The following is an 18682-nucleotide window of genomic DNA, read 5'->3' as shown; positions in this document are numbered from 1 at the left end:
GGTAATAGTATTTCTCAAAACTATTTACAATCTCTTTTTTTAGAAGCATATATTCCTCAAAAATATGATTTTATTGGCAGGAAAATGCAAAACTTACGCCTGCACATCGTCGGGGACGAAAATGGCGAGTTCTGGCTGTTTGACATGGCTCAAGAACTTATACTCTTGGAAGTAACATTTTAAGTCTGAGAGTAAATATGGAATAAGTCGCGCAACTACTCCAGCAAGTTTAAATATTCTAATAATGAACCATGAAATGTAACTGACATGGAACCGATTGTACTGTACATTTCTCCACTATTTTAATAATATTTCTGTCCAATCCATCTATGATAGTTTGCATTAATTATCAGTGTTTGTTAGATTTATTTTCGTGTTCCTACAGTTCTTACTCGCGCTCGGTTGTCTTTTTCTTTCAAATTGGGATCAAGGTTTTCCTTTTGTGCAGTGGCTGACATCTCCACAAGATTTCGACGCTGTGTACATTGGGGAGACCCGCAAGCCCCACGATGCGAGGGAGGGGCCGTTATGGCGCGTGACGGTCGTGCCAGCTCAGGACGGGCCGACTCCTGATGCGGAGTTCAAGCATCATTATAGAGTGATGTTCGGACTGCATCATTCCATCACCGACGGCCACTCATCCATGCGATTGTGTGGCCACTTTCTTTTTTTACTCAATAGTGAACTTGCAGGGAACGAAGTCGACAACGGACACAGATTGCTGCCTACTTGGGGCCAGAGTTCCACGATAAGCTTGTAGAGGAAGCCAAGCTCACCCTCAGCACTAACTTGACTTGCAACGTAAAATACGGGATGAATATGCGGCTATTGCTGCGGCTGAATCTCTCCTCACCAAGGTTTTCCCTCCGAAGGTAGAAGTAGCTGATCCGAAAACAGAAACACTCATCGTAAAATTTGACGAGGCTTCCACTACAAAATTTATGAAGAAAACGAAATCAGAAGGAGTGAGCGTGCATTAAAGATTCTGCTCGGTGTTGCACAGCGCATTTGTCGAGTTGTTCCAAGAAAGAGGAGTTTCTTCGGAAAAGTTTGACATTGTTTCCTTCCACGACGTAAATGAGAGAAGATACTGGGACTCTGAGTCTGAGAAATCTTATATACGGACCACACGTAGGTAGGTAACGAATAATATTCACGGTTGATAATGATTGTCCCACCAATGTGAGGGAAAGTGCTCGCCAGTTCCATAAGGTCTTTCACGATTGCTTGGACTACAAACAGACGCTCTTCATGGATATACTAGAAGCAGAAGTCTCTCCAGCTGCACAGAAATCCGAGGACTTTTACAATTACAATATCATCTGCCCGACCGTTTTCAAGATTTCCAGTATGGACAACGTCACAAAATTATTCCTTCAATTGGAAGGAGCGGAATATTCTCACGTTAAAGCTCTGGAGATCCGGCGGAGCACGTTTATTCACAAATTGAAAACCAATAATGTCTTCTGCTTGCAAACATTCCGCAGAGAATTGCTCTGTTCTTTCGACTACAACACGCGTTACATAAGCAATGAGCTTGCTAACAAAATTTTGAGAAGGTTCGGGCACATTTGAAGCAACTCTCGTCTTGAGTTACCATTTTTTCATAGTGTGTGACATCTCCATCGAGGTTTATCAGCCGCAGCGCGTTATTCTTTATCAATGGCTATAGTGGTGCTCATCAAACCTTGAAAGCAATTGGTATTTGATTAACAACTCATTGATGAGTTATCATTGTCAGATAGAATAACAAAACTCGCTCCTTCATTATAACAACAAAGAAAAAGATCTCGTCTTCGAAATTGTAGCTAAGCCAGGATCGTTTAAGAGTTTATAGATTGTGAGGATTATAGACGTTGACTAACAATTCATTCGCCCATTCAACAACAATTCATTCATTTCATTGTATGACTCGAAATTGCGCAGAATTGTCAACTTAAATTTCTCTGAGGGTAGGCCAACATTGTAGAAGCTAAACGATATGTTACTGAAGCATTTCGGAAATTCGGGCAATCTAGGGCTAATATTGCAGTTGTCGTACGCGTCTAACAGTTGCTGCCCACGCTGTTCTCTGCACTCCGCTGCCGGGCCACAATTGTTCTACTTAGTACTTTGACAACGCGCTGCAGTAGAGGCACACGGTGAGGAATGAGGATAGTGTTGATGTATTTTGTGTACTGCTACTGCTAGTGATCTATCGTAATTATGCAGCCGACGATAAAGAAGCCAAATTCAAGCGTCTAGCTGAGATAACTTGAAGGGTAATAGTTTACCAAGTGAATTTAAATCATGTGCTTTGTACTTGTCAAAATTTTACTGTGATTATTGGGGGTGGAGTCAGTTGTGTCAACACAACTGCCAGGTGCCAGCGACTCACACTCACAGATGTGCCGTCTGCAGAAGTGTTTTCTTTTGTTTCTAGCAATTCAACCTTTGGAAATGAATGACAGTAGTGAAATAACCATGCAATTGCTGATTTTATTTTTTTAGACATTCCTTAGTTTTTTCATGTATTGATTAGAAAAATTTTATTCCTTAAATTCAGTGTGGGCACGATTCTCGCGGGTTTCAAAAACGTCAATCGTAGCATGATTTTGTCATTTTTTTCAAGATTGGCCAGAGACGATCCTAGAACTCCTGCTGGAATATGCTAACTAGTTTAATTCTTTAACCATTCGTAAGAGACATATAACTCAGCTTGAATGATAGGCTCAGTTATCTGATACTCGACTCAAGATCCTTGAAGCTGTTTCGCTTGCCATATCATCAACCATGATAAATACCTAATGACGCTACAAATGTCACTTCACCTAGCTTGATTACGGAGATGAATGTTAAAGGTTTATTGCATTGTATCCAGACGTTAGCAAAATAAGCAAATGCCGAGCGATGACTCGTGCTTGATGCATTACGAATGCCGTTCATATTTTACTTCGATAATTTATGATCGAAGTTCGCATTTTTTTGTTCTGCGGGGCAAATTGCAACAGCATTACGTAAGTCATGGACAACAATATTTATTTGTTTCTTAATCCTCGTCTTTAGGAGATGAAATTTGGCTTTATTTTTGGTTTTACTACTTATACTGTAGATCAGTTTCTTGAGGCAATATAGAAGCAAATCAAATGAGGAATAAAAGTTACCGTACAAGTAATTTTTACCAGAGTTTTTCCTTTAGTGAATAACGGGCAGTGCTGCGGCAGCAGGCAGCTGAGGGAGCCAAGGTCACGGTGATATGTACGTACCAGGGGCGTTATTACATTTTACAGACATTTGGGCTATAGATTTCACAGATGTGAACGAACGCTTGATTTAACAAACGGCTAACAACATATTTAGTACAACGAGTCCCCTGGGTACGAACTTCCAAGTGCGAACTTCGGTACATACGAACAACGCTGTCCTCAACTTCAATGCCTGTCCATAAGGATAGTTCGCATGCCTGCTGCCGAGTAGTTTTACTGTAGTATTGTTTTTACCGGCCTGTAGGACAGTATAGCCGTAGTACAATAGCCCACCCACCCCACAAAAATGTAAGAATAAAGCCTATAATGTAAGAATAAAGTATTTTACTTATTATGAATTTTATTTCATGTATACAGGGTATTTGAAGGTAGTTCAAATTATATTAAAAACCAGCTGTAGTTTTACTGTAGTACAGGTATTGTTTTTACCGGTACGTCCAACAGTATAGCCGGTTGCACGCAGCAACCAAAACATACCTACTGTTTTGGACATGCGAACAAATGTATTTACGAACCGCCTCCAGAAAGGAACTTATTCACCCTCAGACATAAATTTCTATTGCAGGCTTCCAGACGTACGAAAGTGATTCAACTCCTATTAGCCATGGCCACATCAAGTGTCTTCGATGAGCGTAAATTACGCAAGCTTAGCCCCATTGAGAAATTTTTCCAGTTTTCTAATGAAAATAACATAAATTTGACTGTTTACTGTCTAACTATTGCGACTCTGAATCCTTTGCAACGAAGCTCTGTGCATTCTGCTCTCCTGCACCTTTACAGGTTAGTGGACAATAATATTTGTAGGTTGAAAAACTAAAGCAGGAATGCTTGATCACGAATAAGGTTCAGCCGCCATCCGCCCCCGCCGATTTCGTTTTTCGTGTGAACACAATGTACACATTAGACATTTTAATATTCGTCTGGGACTGGTGGTAATTTTCCTCATAGACGTGGGCGAAATTGCGTTGCAGAATTTCGGAGGATCATATTTTATATTCTTATGTGGTTTTCATCCTTCCAAATTTGACGTTCTGGCTCGACAAGACGATGCTAAACATACTTACTATTTTAGCTGGACAATGGAAGAAGTAAATTTTACTTTAGAACTGAAAAGCGTCGAAACTTGCTGCCTCTTGTTCACCTGCAGATAATCTACAAGATATGAAATGTTAAACTCCCCCTTATTTCACGGCTTGAAAAGTTAAAATACAGAAAAAAAAGTTCGTTTTCCTGAGAGGAAATGTAAATTTTTTTTTGCTTTTTCCCAATCTTGATAGTATAGATCCGAAAATAGCATTTTTCAATAAATAAGTTATACTCAAAAATGTATTATTCTACAACAGGAAAATGCCAAATTTGCGCGTCTGCATATGTGTGGACGGGAATGGCGAGCTCTGGCTGTGTCGAATGGCTGAAGAAAATATAATTTTGAAGGTAACATTTTTTGTTTAAGCGTAAATGCGGCATAAGTTGTGGAACTCTGCCAGCAAGTTTACAGATAATAATAATAAAATAAGATGGTTTCTAAGAAGTCACTCATTGAGCTGAAAATATCTTGAGCATTAATGATCCCACTCATGTTTGTCTGCATTTTAAATTATTTTTTTTGGTGAATTCTATTGTCCTTAATGGGTATTCGGTCATCTTTTCCATCTGTTTTAATATCAGTTTTTAGCGCATTTTCTCATTTATGGAAAAAATGCACTATTGTGCTCGCCATGTCCGTCTGTCTGTCTGTCCGTCCGTCTGTCCGTCCGTCCGTGATCTCAAGTTTTCGTCGACGAGAAAATACGCTCTCTGTCACTCACTGCAGTGAGTACTGAGTTATATTTTTTATGTGCAGTGGCTGACTTCTCCAGAGGGCTTCGACGCCGTGTACATTGGGGAGACCCGCAAGCCCCACGATGCCAGGTTGGGGCCATTATGGCGCGTGACGGTCATGCCAGCTCAGGACGGACCGACTCCCGATGCAGAGTTCAAGCATCATTATAGAGTGATGTTCGGTCTGCATCATTCCATCACCGACGGCCACTCATCCATGCGATTGTGTGGACACTTTCTGTCTTTACTCAATTCTGAACTTGAAGGGAACGAAGTCGACGACAACGAACAGTTTGCTGATTACGTGGGGCCAGAGTTTCACGATAAGCTTGTAGAAGAAGCCAAGCTCACCCTCAGCACGAACTTGTACTTGCAACGTAAAATGCGTGATGATTATGCGGCTATTGCTGCTGCTGGTTCTCTCCTCACTAAGGTTTTTCCGCCGAAGGTAGAAGTAACTGATCCGGAAACTGCAACACTGTTCACCAAATTTGATGAGACATCCACTTCCAAATTTTTGCAGAAAATAAAATCAGAAGGAGTGAGCGTGCATTCAGGATTCTGCTCGTTGTTGCACAGCGCATTTGTAGAGATGTTCCAAGAAGCAGGAGTTTCTTCAGAAAAGTTCGACATTGTTTCCTTCCACGACGTAAATGAGAGAAGATACTGGGACTCTGAGTCGGAGAAATCGTACGGACCGCATGTTGGTATGCAACGAATACTCTTTACAGTTGATAAGGACTGTCCTTCAAAAGTGTGGGAAAGTGCCCGCCACTTCCACAAGGTCTTCCATGAATGCTTGAACAACAAACAGATGTTCTTTATGGATATTATAGACGCCGAAGTCTTTCCGCCTGTGAAGAAATCGTCGGAACTTTACAGCTATAAGCTCCCTTGCACCGCTGTCTACTTCACTTCCAACATGGGCAACGTCACCAAAATATTCCTAGCACCAAACGGGGATGAATATTCTCACGTGAAGGCCACGGAGATCCGACGGAGCACGTCGATTCACCAATATTTCTCAAATAACACGTTTTGCGTGCAAACATTCCGTGGGGAATTGTTATTTTCTTTTGACTACAACACGAGGTTTATTACAGACGAGCTGGCAAAAAAAATTCTGGAGAAAGTCCGTGAACATTTTGTGCGTCACTCCATTTGAATTGCTAATTTCTACAACTCAGGTTGGCAGATTGAGCTTGTATACCTCTAAGTGTCATTGTAGTGATAAATAGCGAAATATGTCTCAGACATTTTTTTGGGGGGAGTGTATATCACGCGGAGGTGAACTAGGTATATGGTGTTACTTCAGCAATATGATAAAAAACACCCTTCTTACATTTTATCGAGCGGTTGTCCTGCCGGTTCCCAATGCGTAGTGACCTTTGCATGATGCATATCTTCTGAACTACTATACAGATGTCAATTAAACCTCACATTTGAACTTCAATCAACCTTCAGCTGTCGTTTAGTGGTGAGATCGTTTCGGTTTTATTCACAAGTTTTCGGGGAGCTCCTAGACTGATGTTTTCCGTAAATGAATAGAGAACTTCGACGGATTCGATTTAGTAATCGTGATCTCAGTGTTTAGACCCACCCCGTCAGTCAGATAATTTTTTATTAATCAAAATTGACAGTGTATGGGACCACGACTGAACAAAGGACCCCACCCCAACTCGAGTGGAAAGCTGATGAGATGTTCATGCGTTCAGTTTAATTTAAATCTGCGCATTACTTTGTTAGATATACTGTATCATGGCCAATGAAACATACCGTAAGACCTCAAGCGGACATTTTCGGCTGGGATGAAAAACTTAGGAAAGCTGTTTAGTTTCAATGCTCGCTGACGAATGATTTAAATCCGGCCAATGGCCTGTAGAAGTAGGATTTAATGTTGAAGGATATACGGTTGAGCTCAACAAAAAAAAGTGAGTGCAGTAAATCATCCAATTCTCCACAAGAGGCGATTAATCAACACGACAGAGATATGATTTATAACAGCAGCGTTTTTGAGACCGTGTCACCTAAATAATTTTGGTAAACTATTAACCACAATTGTATTCATAGGATGCGAAGGTTAACTATTACGCAGGTTTTTTTATTATATATAAGCAGGTGTTTGATAACGCTGCTTTGCAGGTATAACTCTCAGTTCTCTGTTACAACACCCAGTGATGTTCGTAATGATCGCGTTTTGGGTGTGATGTTGCTGGAGGAAGATAGTAATATTTGACCGGTTGATTAGCATTAAATGTTGACTTTTGCGGTACGAATAGTTTGATTATTAATTATTCAAATAGGGAAATGTGTTAGAGCGATCAACTATACCAAAAAGGCATCTCTTCAAAGTAAATACGCATGCGTTAGCTTAAGATTTTATTGGGGTTGAGTTTGATTCTTGGGTTTGTGTTATTTGTGCGTTGGTTTTTTATTTGTGGTGACACGATTGGTCGAACAATATTATTTTGTGTCATTGATGTTTTATGCAATTGCAATATGATTCGTTTAAATCCTGAAATTGTTTGGTTATAAATTTAATCTCCCTCTATTGTAGCTCCTCTATTCTTATCAAAACATAACTTATTATACATTTAAAATTTATGCTTTGTTTCAGGCTCTGAAATACAGCTCAAGAAAAGGCTCTGAGCTAGAGTCGTCGTTTTGAATTGAGTTGTTACATTTAACACTATTGATTGTAACTCAAAATTTGAGGTGTGTAGCTGACATGAATAAACAATAGGAGTTTCAACAGCTTTTTGGGCGCGATAGCTGTACTGATACTGTAAAACTATTTGCGTCTTGACTGGAACGGCTAGCGTTGGAAAAGTTGCAAACTAAAAATTTCCTCGTAAATAAGCGCTATGAAGTAAATTTACGATTATATCGCTAAATGTAAGCTATTGGTATTAAAGGGGAGAAAATACTGAACACTAATCCATAACTACAGCGCGAATGCTTCAGTAGGCCTGGTAACATTCAGTCACAGATTTACCAAGCAAAAGACGTCCGTAAACAAACTGGCGTCGTCAACACACGTCAAGTTGCTTGTGTCGAAACCGACATCGGTAGAACACGAAGAGTCGAAACTCTTGCAAGTTAAGTTATTCCATCAATCACGATCGCGTGTGTGCAACATCACAGACATTTTCGATCTACGCGGCGTGGATGTCTGGATGAAGTAACTGAAGGAACGGCGATGGAGGGGATATGGTCTCAGCAGCGGGATAGGAAGAGGCTGCAAGAGTACGATGGAGGTGATTCAATCTAAGTAGCGAGATTAGAAGAGGCTTTAAGAGTAACTATATAGGACGCGGAGATATACTGGGCCGACTGCTGGATGTTGCTTGCCCACCGTGTGCGCAAAGGACCCCGCATCGAAACAGATGCAGCTAAGGAGAAAGTTTCTGTAGAGTTACGATGAAAATTATGCTTTGTATGAAATGGTGGAGGAATGGTTTTCAGTGGCAGCATATGAAGTCAGCTTCGCCTAGACAATGGGGGATGAAGAGGCTTTAGGGGCGACGATGGCGGTGATCCAATCGAGGTAGGATGCGACTTTGGTGTAAGCTCCCAAACGACCGCACAGCGGCCCAAAGCTGACGATGCCGGCCACCTCCCTGGGCATGCAGGTGCCCGCTAAGACCTCCGGGAGGTTTGACTCTTGCATCAGAGGCCCCCCGCTGTCGCCCTGCCCGTCAAATGTTGGGATTACGGACGTGAAATTTTGGAAAAATTTCATTCGACTGATTTCCTTTAAGACTCGGCAGGAAATACAAATCGTATCAACTATCTCAAGGAAGTATGGTAGGAAATATGAATTATGTATCATTCAATGCATGGGTGATGCTTATGAATTATTCTTTACATGCGACTGGATTTATGTGTGATGGGAGCGAAACGTTGTATTTGCGTTGGAGATTCATTATATTATCACATGTATCACATTTCGATCAAGGAAAAGTACAATTTGTGAAATATTACGTACTTACATACGAATAACCCTCGTGCATTAATCATTGTTTCGGATGTGACGGAAATACATGATGTAGAAAAAGAATGTTGCTCACTGGAAAGTTTCCTATGTCGGCGTAGTGTATTATAATAGAAGTCCTCAAATATCATGAACGAACGAAGCACATTTGGCAGATTGGATTTAAATCGATCAGTTAAGGAACGTTTACAGGCTAGACAAAGTAATGTGAATTATATTATTCATCACTGCAAGTTATTCAAAACAATCAGCAATTTAAAAAAAGTAACTGCTTCCATGCATGGAAAACCCAGAAGACGTTTTTCATAACGTTTGGTAAAATTCAGATTGCATAAGTGAATCACAACCCAAATGTTAGGGAAGCACAACCCCTACTGTGTTTAATAGGTTTTTTAGCACCGAATCGCCTCTCGCACTAAAATATCCTAACACATTTTCCAATTCTCGCCCAACATTCGCTCTTTCACAACGTTAATAACACTCCATACCTACCTACATGTACGATGTACCATTGTCGGTGAATGGAGCGGGCCGGGGTATATGTCAACTTTCAGCCCTAATCTCACATTAAGACATGTTTTTGCAAAAGCTGGTCCTTTCCTAACTTATAAGTCACTAAAAATATTAAGAGCTTCTCTAGGCAGTCACCTTGGCGTCCGTTAAGTGTGTGCCACAACGGACGAATGCGGATTATTTAATTATCATAACCTGCACATTAGACCCTGGTTCTGATCTAAATCTTTTTTCGAAACCGAGCACTCACCGGTTTTTATCCAATTTTTTTTTTCTGGAACCAATGACTCACATATTTTTGCAAAATTTTGTTTTTGCAACCAATCTCTCACAAACTTTCTTCTAATTTTGTTTTAGCAACCGATCACTCACAAATTTTCTTTTAAATTTTGTTTTCGGAACCAATCTCTCGTATATATTATTTAAAATTTTATTTTTGGAATCGATTTTTCACCACTTTCCTTCAAAATTATGTTATCGCAATCGATCACTCACCCTACACGAATCCTTCCCCTCAGCGCCGGCGCAGATGAGGTCGCTGGTGATGCCCCAGGGTGGCCGGACGAGGGGGTTGGAGCTCCACATGTCGATGCACTCGTTCGGGTCGATGTAGTTGATCTTGGCCTTGCGTAGCTTGTCGCTGTTGTCGCCATGAGCTGACGGGCGGAAGCGAGTGGATCTTGTTATTTATGTTTGTTTATTTATTTGTTCTATTTTTAGCGCATTCTCTCATTTATGGAAAAAATGTACTATTGTGCTCACCATGTCCGTCCGTCTGTCCGTTCGTCTGTCTGTCCATCCGTGACTTCACGTTTTCGTCGACGAGAAAATGCGCTCTCTCTCACTCACTGCAGTGAGTACTGAGCTATATTTTTTTACCGTGTTAAGAAGAGTAGGGAGTAGGATATTATTTAGGGATATGACGTAATATCATTAAAGTATATGTTTCATAAGTTATTATAATATTTTAGCGTAGTTATGAATATGTTATTCGTTCCTGTCACAATATATCGGAAATTTAATATAATAATCCCAATTTGGTTATAAGTTGATGTACTGCTACCCGCCTATATATTGATATAACAATCTCCTTTTCAATATATTTTGACTATTTTATCAATCATATAGGTTTAATAGTATCATACTTCACTTTTCTTTAGTTCTGAGTCCAGACATTGTAAATGTTTCAAGCATTTTAAACTAGAAAAGTGATCAACGCAATTTATTGGATGATCATGAAGCGGTTTCCAAATGTAAAATTTCACTAACGGTTCAACTCAACTCAAGTTATTTTTTAGCCTGTAACATGTCGCAATGAATATTGACATGAAAAATGAACTTATTAGGTATTCGCCGACCATCATTGATTGACATTACGAAATAGATAATGGTTTACGTAATGAATAACACAAAAAATATTAATAATATAAATCGAATAAGTTGCAAAATTTTATTTAGATTAGCGCCAAATTAAAATGCAGTAGGCTAGATCTATTTAACAGTCCTCTAGAAAGTTTTCAAGTATGTAAAATCAAACTGTTGCATAGCGCCCCACCTCGCCACTGCATCGAGGTAACTCACGTGTAACAGCGCCCCACCCCGCCACTGGCATCGAGGTAACTCACGTGTAACAGCGCCCCACCCTGCCACTGGCATCGAGGTAACTCACGTGTAACAGCGCCCCACCCTGCCACTGCATCGAGGTAACTCACGTGTAACAGCGCCCCACCCTGCCACTGCATCGAGGTAACTCACGTGTAACAGCGCCCACCCTGCCACTGGCATCGAGGTAACTCACGTGTAACAGCGCCCCACCCCGCCACGATGAACGAGACGCTGGTGTCGAAGTGTTGTACCCTCGAGTTCGGCAGACATGACGGCAAGACGCGAGCCGTCAGCGTCGCCTACAGGAAGTTAGATACGAGCACTAGAAAATAAGTTGTGTATTACAAAATTTTAAATCATAATATTTCATTGCATGGTAAGTTATTATTGACAAAATCCATCAACTGCACCGCCGTTTGAAGAGGGACAATAGGAAATATTTGTGGAGTGATAAATATTTCATCTAAATTTTCACCAATCAAAGAAGCAATTGTAATAATTGATGTGGTAGGTCATAACATTAGCCAAATAATTATACAGTCTACAACTATTTTCCTAGTAAATCCTACACTGCAAGTAAGCATATAAGTAAAATCGTTCGTACAGAAATAGTAATAACGGATTCAGCGCTTATTAGGCCGTAGGCCTGTCGCCGATTCCTAACATAGCAGAACATTCACAGAGTGTTGCGGTCTCGAACTCGCAACTCGCTGCTCCAAATAAAAATAGTAGGGACAAGCATCCTGCAGCAACGCAGGACTCACCGGATACTGGAGCTTGAGTAGGGCGATGTCATGATAGCGGGATTGGTATTCCGGATACACGAACACCTCCGTGACCTGCCCAGCACAGTCGTTAGTCTTATGACCACACATGGTTATGCGCACGGTAAGAAGTTACACTTAATGTGGTGATCAACCTTTATCATAAAATTTAGAAGTTTATCCTGATTTATTACCTTTGAGAGAACCAGAGCATACGTTCTAATAAAACGCAAGTTATACTTTGCACCGATGAAAGTGTCAGAAACTTTAAACATATTTTTTTAGTTTCAATAACTCACTGTGCACCACGCTTCAATATATAAAGACTTTAACTAACTCTGTTTCAAAAAAATGAGCATACGTTTCAGTTATATTTCTCACCAATGGTTTTATTATCTCTAATTATAACTATACTGAAAGTATTGCTGCTCTTAAATCGATTGCGTTCTTCGCTGAAGTGCGTCCATGTCTTGATTGAGTGACTTCGCGAGTAGGACTTCCAGCAATTATAGAATTGCGTCTATTTCTGAACGGTAACGGAGCTAAGCTAACGTCTTGCTATGTCACTCAGCACATCACTAATCTCACTTACTGGAACATATTTGTGATATCTGAAAATGTGATCACACTAAATCTGGAAAACTAACGTTCTAACAGGTGCACAGGAACAGTGACATGCATTCATACCCAAAGACTCACTGATTCTCTTTCCACAGCTACACTGAAGAACCTCTTGGTACACTGACACAATCCTGATGTTCGGAAACGCCCTCAGATACGGTGATCTCATGATCTCACCAGGTAACATCTACCCGGAATTTATTTTGAGGGACCAATCAAGGCCATGCTGAAGCACCGTCCACGACGGCTACCAACAAATGCCCGCCAGCGAAGCCGAGAAATGAACTGATTTTTCCTGGACTCGATCTAATGGCTACCTTTTCTCATTTCGGTGCCGCTGCGGCGCTGCCACTCAGCTACATTGGTAAACGAAGAACCCCCTGACATGCTGACTCACGTTGATCATTTGCTCGATGCTGGTGTGCGGGACGGCGTTGAAACGGAAGCGTTCCTCCCCCCACAGTCCCGGTGGGAAGCCCAGGTCGAGACGAGGCAGCACTCCGGTCCCTGGCGCGGACCTGTCGTGCTCCCCCAGCGTGACCACATGGTCCGAACTGAGGAGGAGGAGGGAAGAGATGGTAGGTGGGTGAGGGAAGTCTCACTTGCCATCATCGCTTCACCTAACAACACACTATACACACGGATTAATTGGTCGGCGTCTCTTTCCGAATGTTTTCTTACATGCTGTGTTCGATTCTAATGGCATTTATATATTCACTAAGTTGGATTCTAATCTCGATGAATGCTCACGGTTTTATAACTCATTCGGCTGACGGCAGATCACTAACTTGTCAGGCCTTCAGTTAAGGAACCTTATCCACCAACTTTAGCTACGCACAGACTCACCTGATACAGTGGGCGGCCGTGAGGACGAAAAATGGCGTGATGAGTGTGCCGCCACACTGCCACTTTCGCTGGCCGTCTTCCCACTTGCCCAAGGAAACCTGCGGACACCTTGGTATTAAATAGGTAAACTAGCGTGCGCACCATAGTTGTTCTTAATGCATCACAAGTCACAGTGCGTTTTAATTTAATCATTACATTTCACCACTTCAAAAATCCCATTGTTATCACAACATCGTTATAAATAGCCATAGAAGTTTTAGTCATCTTTTGCAACTAAGAGTTAATTCGTTCTTCAATTAAATGGAATCAATTGTTTAGCAATGACTTATTGTACATCCATTTTGCTGATGAAGCGTTTGATGTTAAGATTGCGAACTCCTCCAACACCCACAATGTTGGTGGACTCGTCAGTATCGGCGTGTTTGGGAGCTTCCTCATCACATATTGCTTTGGGGAAATTCCCAGGCATCCATCATGTTTGGGAACTCTCTTAGCACCCATCATGTGGGGGATTTTACCCCGCACTCGCAATTTTAGAAACTGCATCGAGGAAATCTTGTAGCACCCATGATGTAAGTTAAACTTTCCATGCAGCACCCACCATATCTGGGAACTCCCTATCACCCACCATGTTGGTCCCCATCACCCGCCATGTGGGTCCCCATCACCCACCATGTTGGTCGCCATCACCCACCATGTTGGTCCCCATCACCCACCATGTTGGTCCCCATCACCCACCATGTTGGGTCCCCATCACCCACCATGTTGGTCCCCATCAATCCCCATCACCCACCATGTTGGGTCCCCATCACCCACCATGTTAGGCCTCCATCACCCACCATGTTGGTCCCCATCACCCACCATGTTGGGTCCCCATCACCCACCATGTTGGGGAACTCCCCCAAGATGGCCTCCTCCCCGTCGTAGATAAGCGGTCGCTGAGTCACGCACGTGTTGTTGAAGGTGCGAGAGGCGGCGCTCCAGTAGCGCGACCACACGGAACACACTGCAAGAAGTGGGTCAAAGGTACACACTGCTAGAAGTGGGTCAAAGGTACACACTGCTAGAAGTGGGTCAAAGGTACACACTGCAAGTGGGTCAAAGGTACACACTGCAAGAAGTGGGTCAACGGGACACATTGCAAGAAGTGGGTCAAAGGTACAGACTGCAAGAAGTGGGTCAACGGTACACACGGCAAGAAGTGGGTCAACGGTACACAATGCAAGAAGTGGGTCAACAGTACACACTACAAGAAGTGGGTCAACGGTATACACTGCAAGAAGTGGGTCAACGTTACACAATGCAAGAAGTGGGTCAACGGTACACACTACAAGAAGTGGGTCAACGGGACACACTACAAGAAGTGGGTCAACGGTACACAATGCAACGAATTAAGGCTGGGAAGCAACTAAGGGGCGGGAGTTGCTAAGTAAGAATTGACGCTGCATGTGTTAATATCAATATATCAGGATACATATCATAAGTCCCAATATTATATATCAGGATACATATCAATAAGTCCCAATAAATTGATAAATAATCACCTTACGAGTAGAGGCAAAGCTGTTCTAGCGATAAATTGTAAAAAAAAATCAAATCTTCATCATTGAGAGGTCAGACTGACTTGATACCGCACTCTGACAGACTTAATTCATAGCTGGGGTTTAGCTGATTAGAGTCGGAGGTACATCAAGGCTAAATACTGCGCCGGGCTGGCGCTAGGAATATCGTCTCCAAATAGGACATTCCTGCTCTGTCGTGCTTGAGATGAACTCACTGTTTTCGGCGATGATGTGCGGCCGCCTGCAGCAGATGTAGACGCCAGTAGAGGAGCTGGAGCAGACCGATGCGGCGGCGCCCCTCGTGGTGGTGCTCAGGCGCCTGATCACGCCGCCTGAGGCGCGACAAGCGCGCAGTTCCGTGCACTCGCCCACAACACCGTCAGCAAATTCACACGGATCCCCGGGCTTGCCACGCGTCCGGATCACAGCTGCGCGCGAGAGGTAAATGTCCAGGAGCCGTACTATCATAAATAGTAAAATAGTATGCGTTCGTAACTCCGTGAGCCAATCACTGTCATCTTTTCAAGCTAAACACACAAATTTTGGATGCTACGTGTGCATTGGCTGCTACCTGTTCTTAGGCCAGTTTTGAAAGGACCTTTTGCTATCGATTTAGGTTGTCGTCTATTTTCAGCACACGCTGTGATGATTTTATAGAAAAATTATCATTTATGGCCATTGGCAATCCTTCATCGTAATTCATCATGTATTCATCGAATTCATGTATGACCATACCTCGAGTGTAGTACCATTTCTGAGCAATTTTGTCGGGTGAAATTATTTTCACAATTGAGAAAAACAAACGTGATTGAACTTAAGTACAAAGTTTTTTCCTAGGTACATAGTATTATTTGTGTGACTTGATCAACATAATTAATGTATTTAATAATTGAACATGCATGATTATATCTCACCAGTGCCCTGCGAGTTGACAGTTGCCAGCTGCGCGACAACAACCGCACACACCAGCAGCCATGAGCCCATGACGTCACGCATCTTACTAGGCAGTCGTCGCGCGGCTTGTGGAGTCCCTCCTGCAAGTCAGGCTACATTAACACAATATAATACGCAATACAAAATACCCATATAATATTCAATTCATACCGACCTTACCAACATGTGGCCAGTGGGTAACATAGGGTTAGCGTGCTACATTCGGCCATCGGGACTCATGTACATGTCCATAACCTGAAGGCCGCAAATTAATCCGGCTAGGGCCACATTGTGGCCGCATACGGCCAGCGGGATAAATCCGGCCAGGGCCACATAGCGGCTGCATTCAGCAAGCGGGATGAATCCGGCCATAATACCGGCCAATAAATCCGGGAGTAAATTGGCGGGATAAATCCGTCCAATGTATCCGGCCAGTGGCCTCATACAGCCAGCTGGACAAATCCGGCCAGAGCCACATAGTGGCCGCATTCGGCCAGCGGAACATATCCGGCCAGGGCCACATACCGGCCGCATTCAGCAAGCGGGATAAATCCGGCCAGGGCTACATATTGGCCTCATACGACCAGCTGGACAAATCCGGCCAAGCCACATAGCTCCAGCAGGTCGTATACGGACAAGTATGAAAGTGGCTCAAGCAGCCTGCAGGTCGTATGCGGCACAATAAAGTGGCTCAAGCAACCTGCAAACCAGACACAGGACGATGTCACCACTATTGCCCGACAGAACTAAAGTTTCCGCATTTTAGACAAGATTTCTCAGAAGATAAAGTAGTCTCGGGGCCTCTTTAACTTACAGCACGCGTAGCGTATCGTGTAGCGTCGGCTGCAGTGTCGATCGCAATGAGCGTCAAACCCTGCATTTTTTAATCATCCTGAGAGCTGCCATAGGGCGAAAAAAACTGCCCTGTTCACGTGACACTGTGACAGCCACTTACTTATTCGATCCATGAAAGTCACTTATTCGGCCCAGACAGTCACTTATTCGTCCGTGACAGTCACCTATTCGGCCCTGACAGTCACTTATTCGATCCCTGACAGTCACTTATTCGATGGCTGACAGTCACGATCTCGATCCTCGAAGCACAAAAATATGTATCGGTCGGACATTTCAGTCTAATAAAAATGCAAAGCAAGGAACGAAATAAAAATTTGAGCGAAGCATAACTCCCTAAACTTTATTATATAGAACAAAATAAGTTTCTCATTCTCCTAGATTGAACTTAATTTTTCACCGTATATAGTAGGCTCATTATAGGTATAACAACCTTGTATGCACTCAGCAATGACTATCCGAAAATACGTGTCAATTTACGAAAATACGTGAAAAATACAATCAGTTATTATTCATCAATGGGAATGAAGTCTTGATATTTGAAAGCACCCCATCCGAAATCTTCAATCAAATCATACACTTTCATTTTCGTAACCGCGATTGAAGAAAAAACGAACACCTGTTGAAAACAAAGAAAAGCTAAACTGAATTATGTATTGTATTGATGGAAAAAATTTAATAAGTACCAAGGCTATTTGTACAAATTCAAGGCTTTGGCGAGCGTTAACTTCAGTTATAATCATTGTTATTAATATAACGGCATCTAACGATTTGCATATGACGTGCTTTGAAAATTATGTCATTACGGCTGAAGGCATCATGCATACCAATACTGCATACAAGTTCTTACTAAGAACTCCCACATGGGCACTCCAAGTTCATTTATACATGAAAAGTGAAGACTTCTCCATGAACGAAACCTGTCTTAATTTCCAAGTCTTCTCAAGACTCAAGATTAAGAATGCAAGTCAAGATTAAGACTGCCAACAAATTAAATTCTTGAGCTACGGGAGTTTTTTCAATAGAACACTATGCTGAAATCCTGCTACAAGAACGATAAGCTACTCATTTCAGCATCAACAAAGCTTGGATATTTACAGAAGTTAGGCTGCAAGCTCCTGATAATAAATATATTGTAGGTAGTAAGCAACCCTTGATGTTTTGCAAGAAGTTTAGGATAGAAACCATAGCTTTTACCAGTACCACAACGGGACAAGAGGCTCCGTTATCTGTTGTAAGATATTCCTGTTTACGCTGTCTGTGGGATTTACTGTTGAGAAAGAAGGTGGGAATAAATTAATTATTTTAAAGTTAGAATGTGTTTTCTTATTTTCAACACGCTTCATGAATTTGTCCTCGAAAAATTCGAGGATCATCACCAGTGTACCATACATGATTGAGATTGTACCATTATATATAAGGAATTTTGAGCAAATACCTTAAAGAGTTAAAGCGCTGCACGTTTATGGACGCTGCTAGGCACTCACACCCAAACACAAACGCAGTCAGAGGGCAACTGGCGAGTGACAAGACATTAAAGTCACAACCCGCAGGAGTTGATATGTTCAGCACCGCCGCTGGTTTTTCGCAGCGGAAACAGGGTTAGGTATTACCACGCTTGGGAATAGTCCCAATACATATTTCCTGCAATCAATATATTATGCAGGAAAGAAATATATCTGGACCTCTGTAGCGCTTACAATCTTCATATATCTTGTTACTAGTGTCTGCAATTATGGGCTTATTGTTAAGATTGACTTGTTATTAAGTTAAGCATATTGAGCCAGACGATTCTGGAGGAGGATCTGCTCTGTTGCTTTGTTCACCCTCACCGCGTTTATTTTAATTAAAATATCATCATGTCAAACGAAGCAAGCAATTCCATTATCTTTGTGGTTAATGTTACTTCAAATGAATGTAAAGCTT

At 42.1% G+C, this 18682-nt stretch overlaps 2 protein-coding genes across 2 annotated transcripts; one reads left to right on the top strand and one right to left on the bottom strand.

The window, feature by feature from the left end:
- The first annotated feature begins 768 nt into the window (after positions 1 to 768).
- On the top strand, positions 769 to 9126 carry LOC108667725. Its single transcript, XM_018154782.2, has 4 exons — positions 769 to 2141; positions 3811 to 4025; positions 4589 to 4679; positions 5089 to 9126. Exons 2-4 carry the CDS (start codon positions 3850 to 3852, stop codon positions 6229 to 6231), a joined length of 1410 nt encoding a protein of 469 aa, XP_018010271.1. The 5' UTR covers positions 769 to 2141; positions 3811 to 3849; the 3' UTR covers positions 6232 to 9126.
- LOC108667726 (chymotrypsin-like protease CTRL-1) lies at positions 7056 to 17975 on the bottom strand. The gene is made up of 10 exons (XM_018154784.2): positions 17960 to 17975; positions 15886 to 16005; positions 15187 to 15399; positions 14294 to 14415; positions 13410 to 13507; positions 12961 to 13117; positions 11943 to 12017; positions 11372 to 11477; positions 10069 to 10229; positions 7056 to 8757 (listed from the first exon to the last, which is right to left on the bottom strand). The coding sequence occupies exons 2-10, from the start codon at positions 15965 to 15967 to the stop codon at positions 8557 to 8559; spliced, it is 1215 nt and encodes a 404-aa protein (XP_018010273.1). The 5' UTR covers positions 15968 to 16005; positions 17960 to 17975; the 3' UTR covers positions 7056 to 8556.
- Between the last annotated feature and the right edge of the window lie 707 nt (positions 17976 to 18682).

This window comes from Hyalella azteca, unplaced genomic scaffold (assembly GCF_000764305.2).
Source record: "Hyalella azteca isolate HAZT.00-mixed unplaced genomic scaffold, Hazt_2.0.2 contig16078, whole genome shotgun sequence".
Lineage (NCBI taxonomy): Eukaryota > Metazoa > Arthropoda > Malacostraca > Amphipoda > Hyalellidae > Hyalella > Hyalella azteca.
Note: the sequence above shows the minus strand (reverse complement) of the source record. Positions and strands in the feature narration are given on the sequence as shown.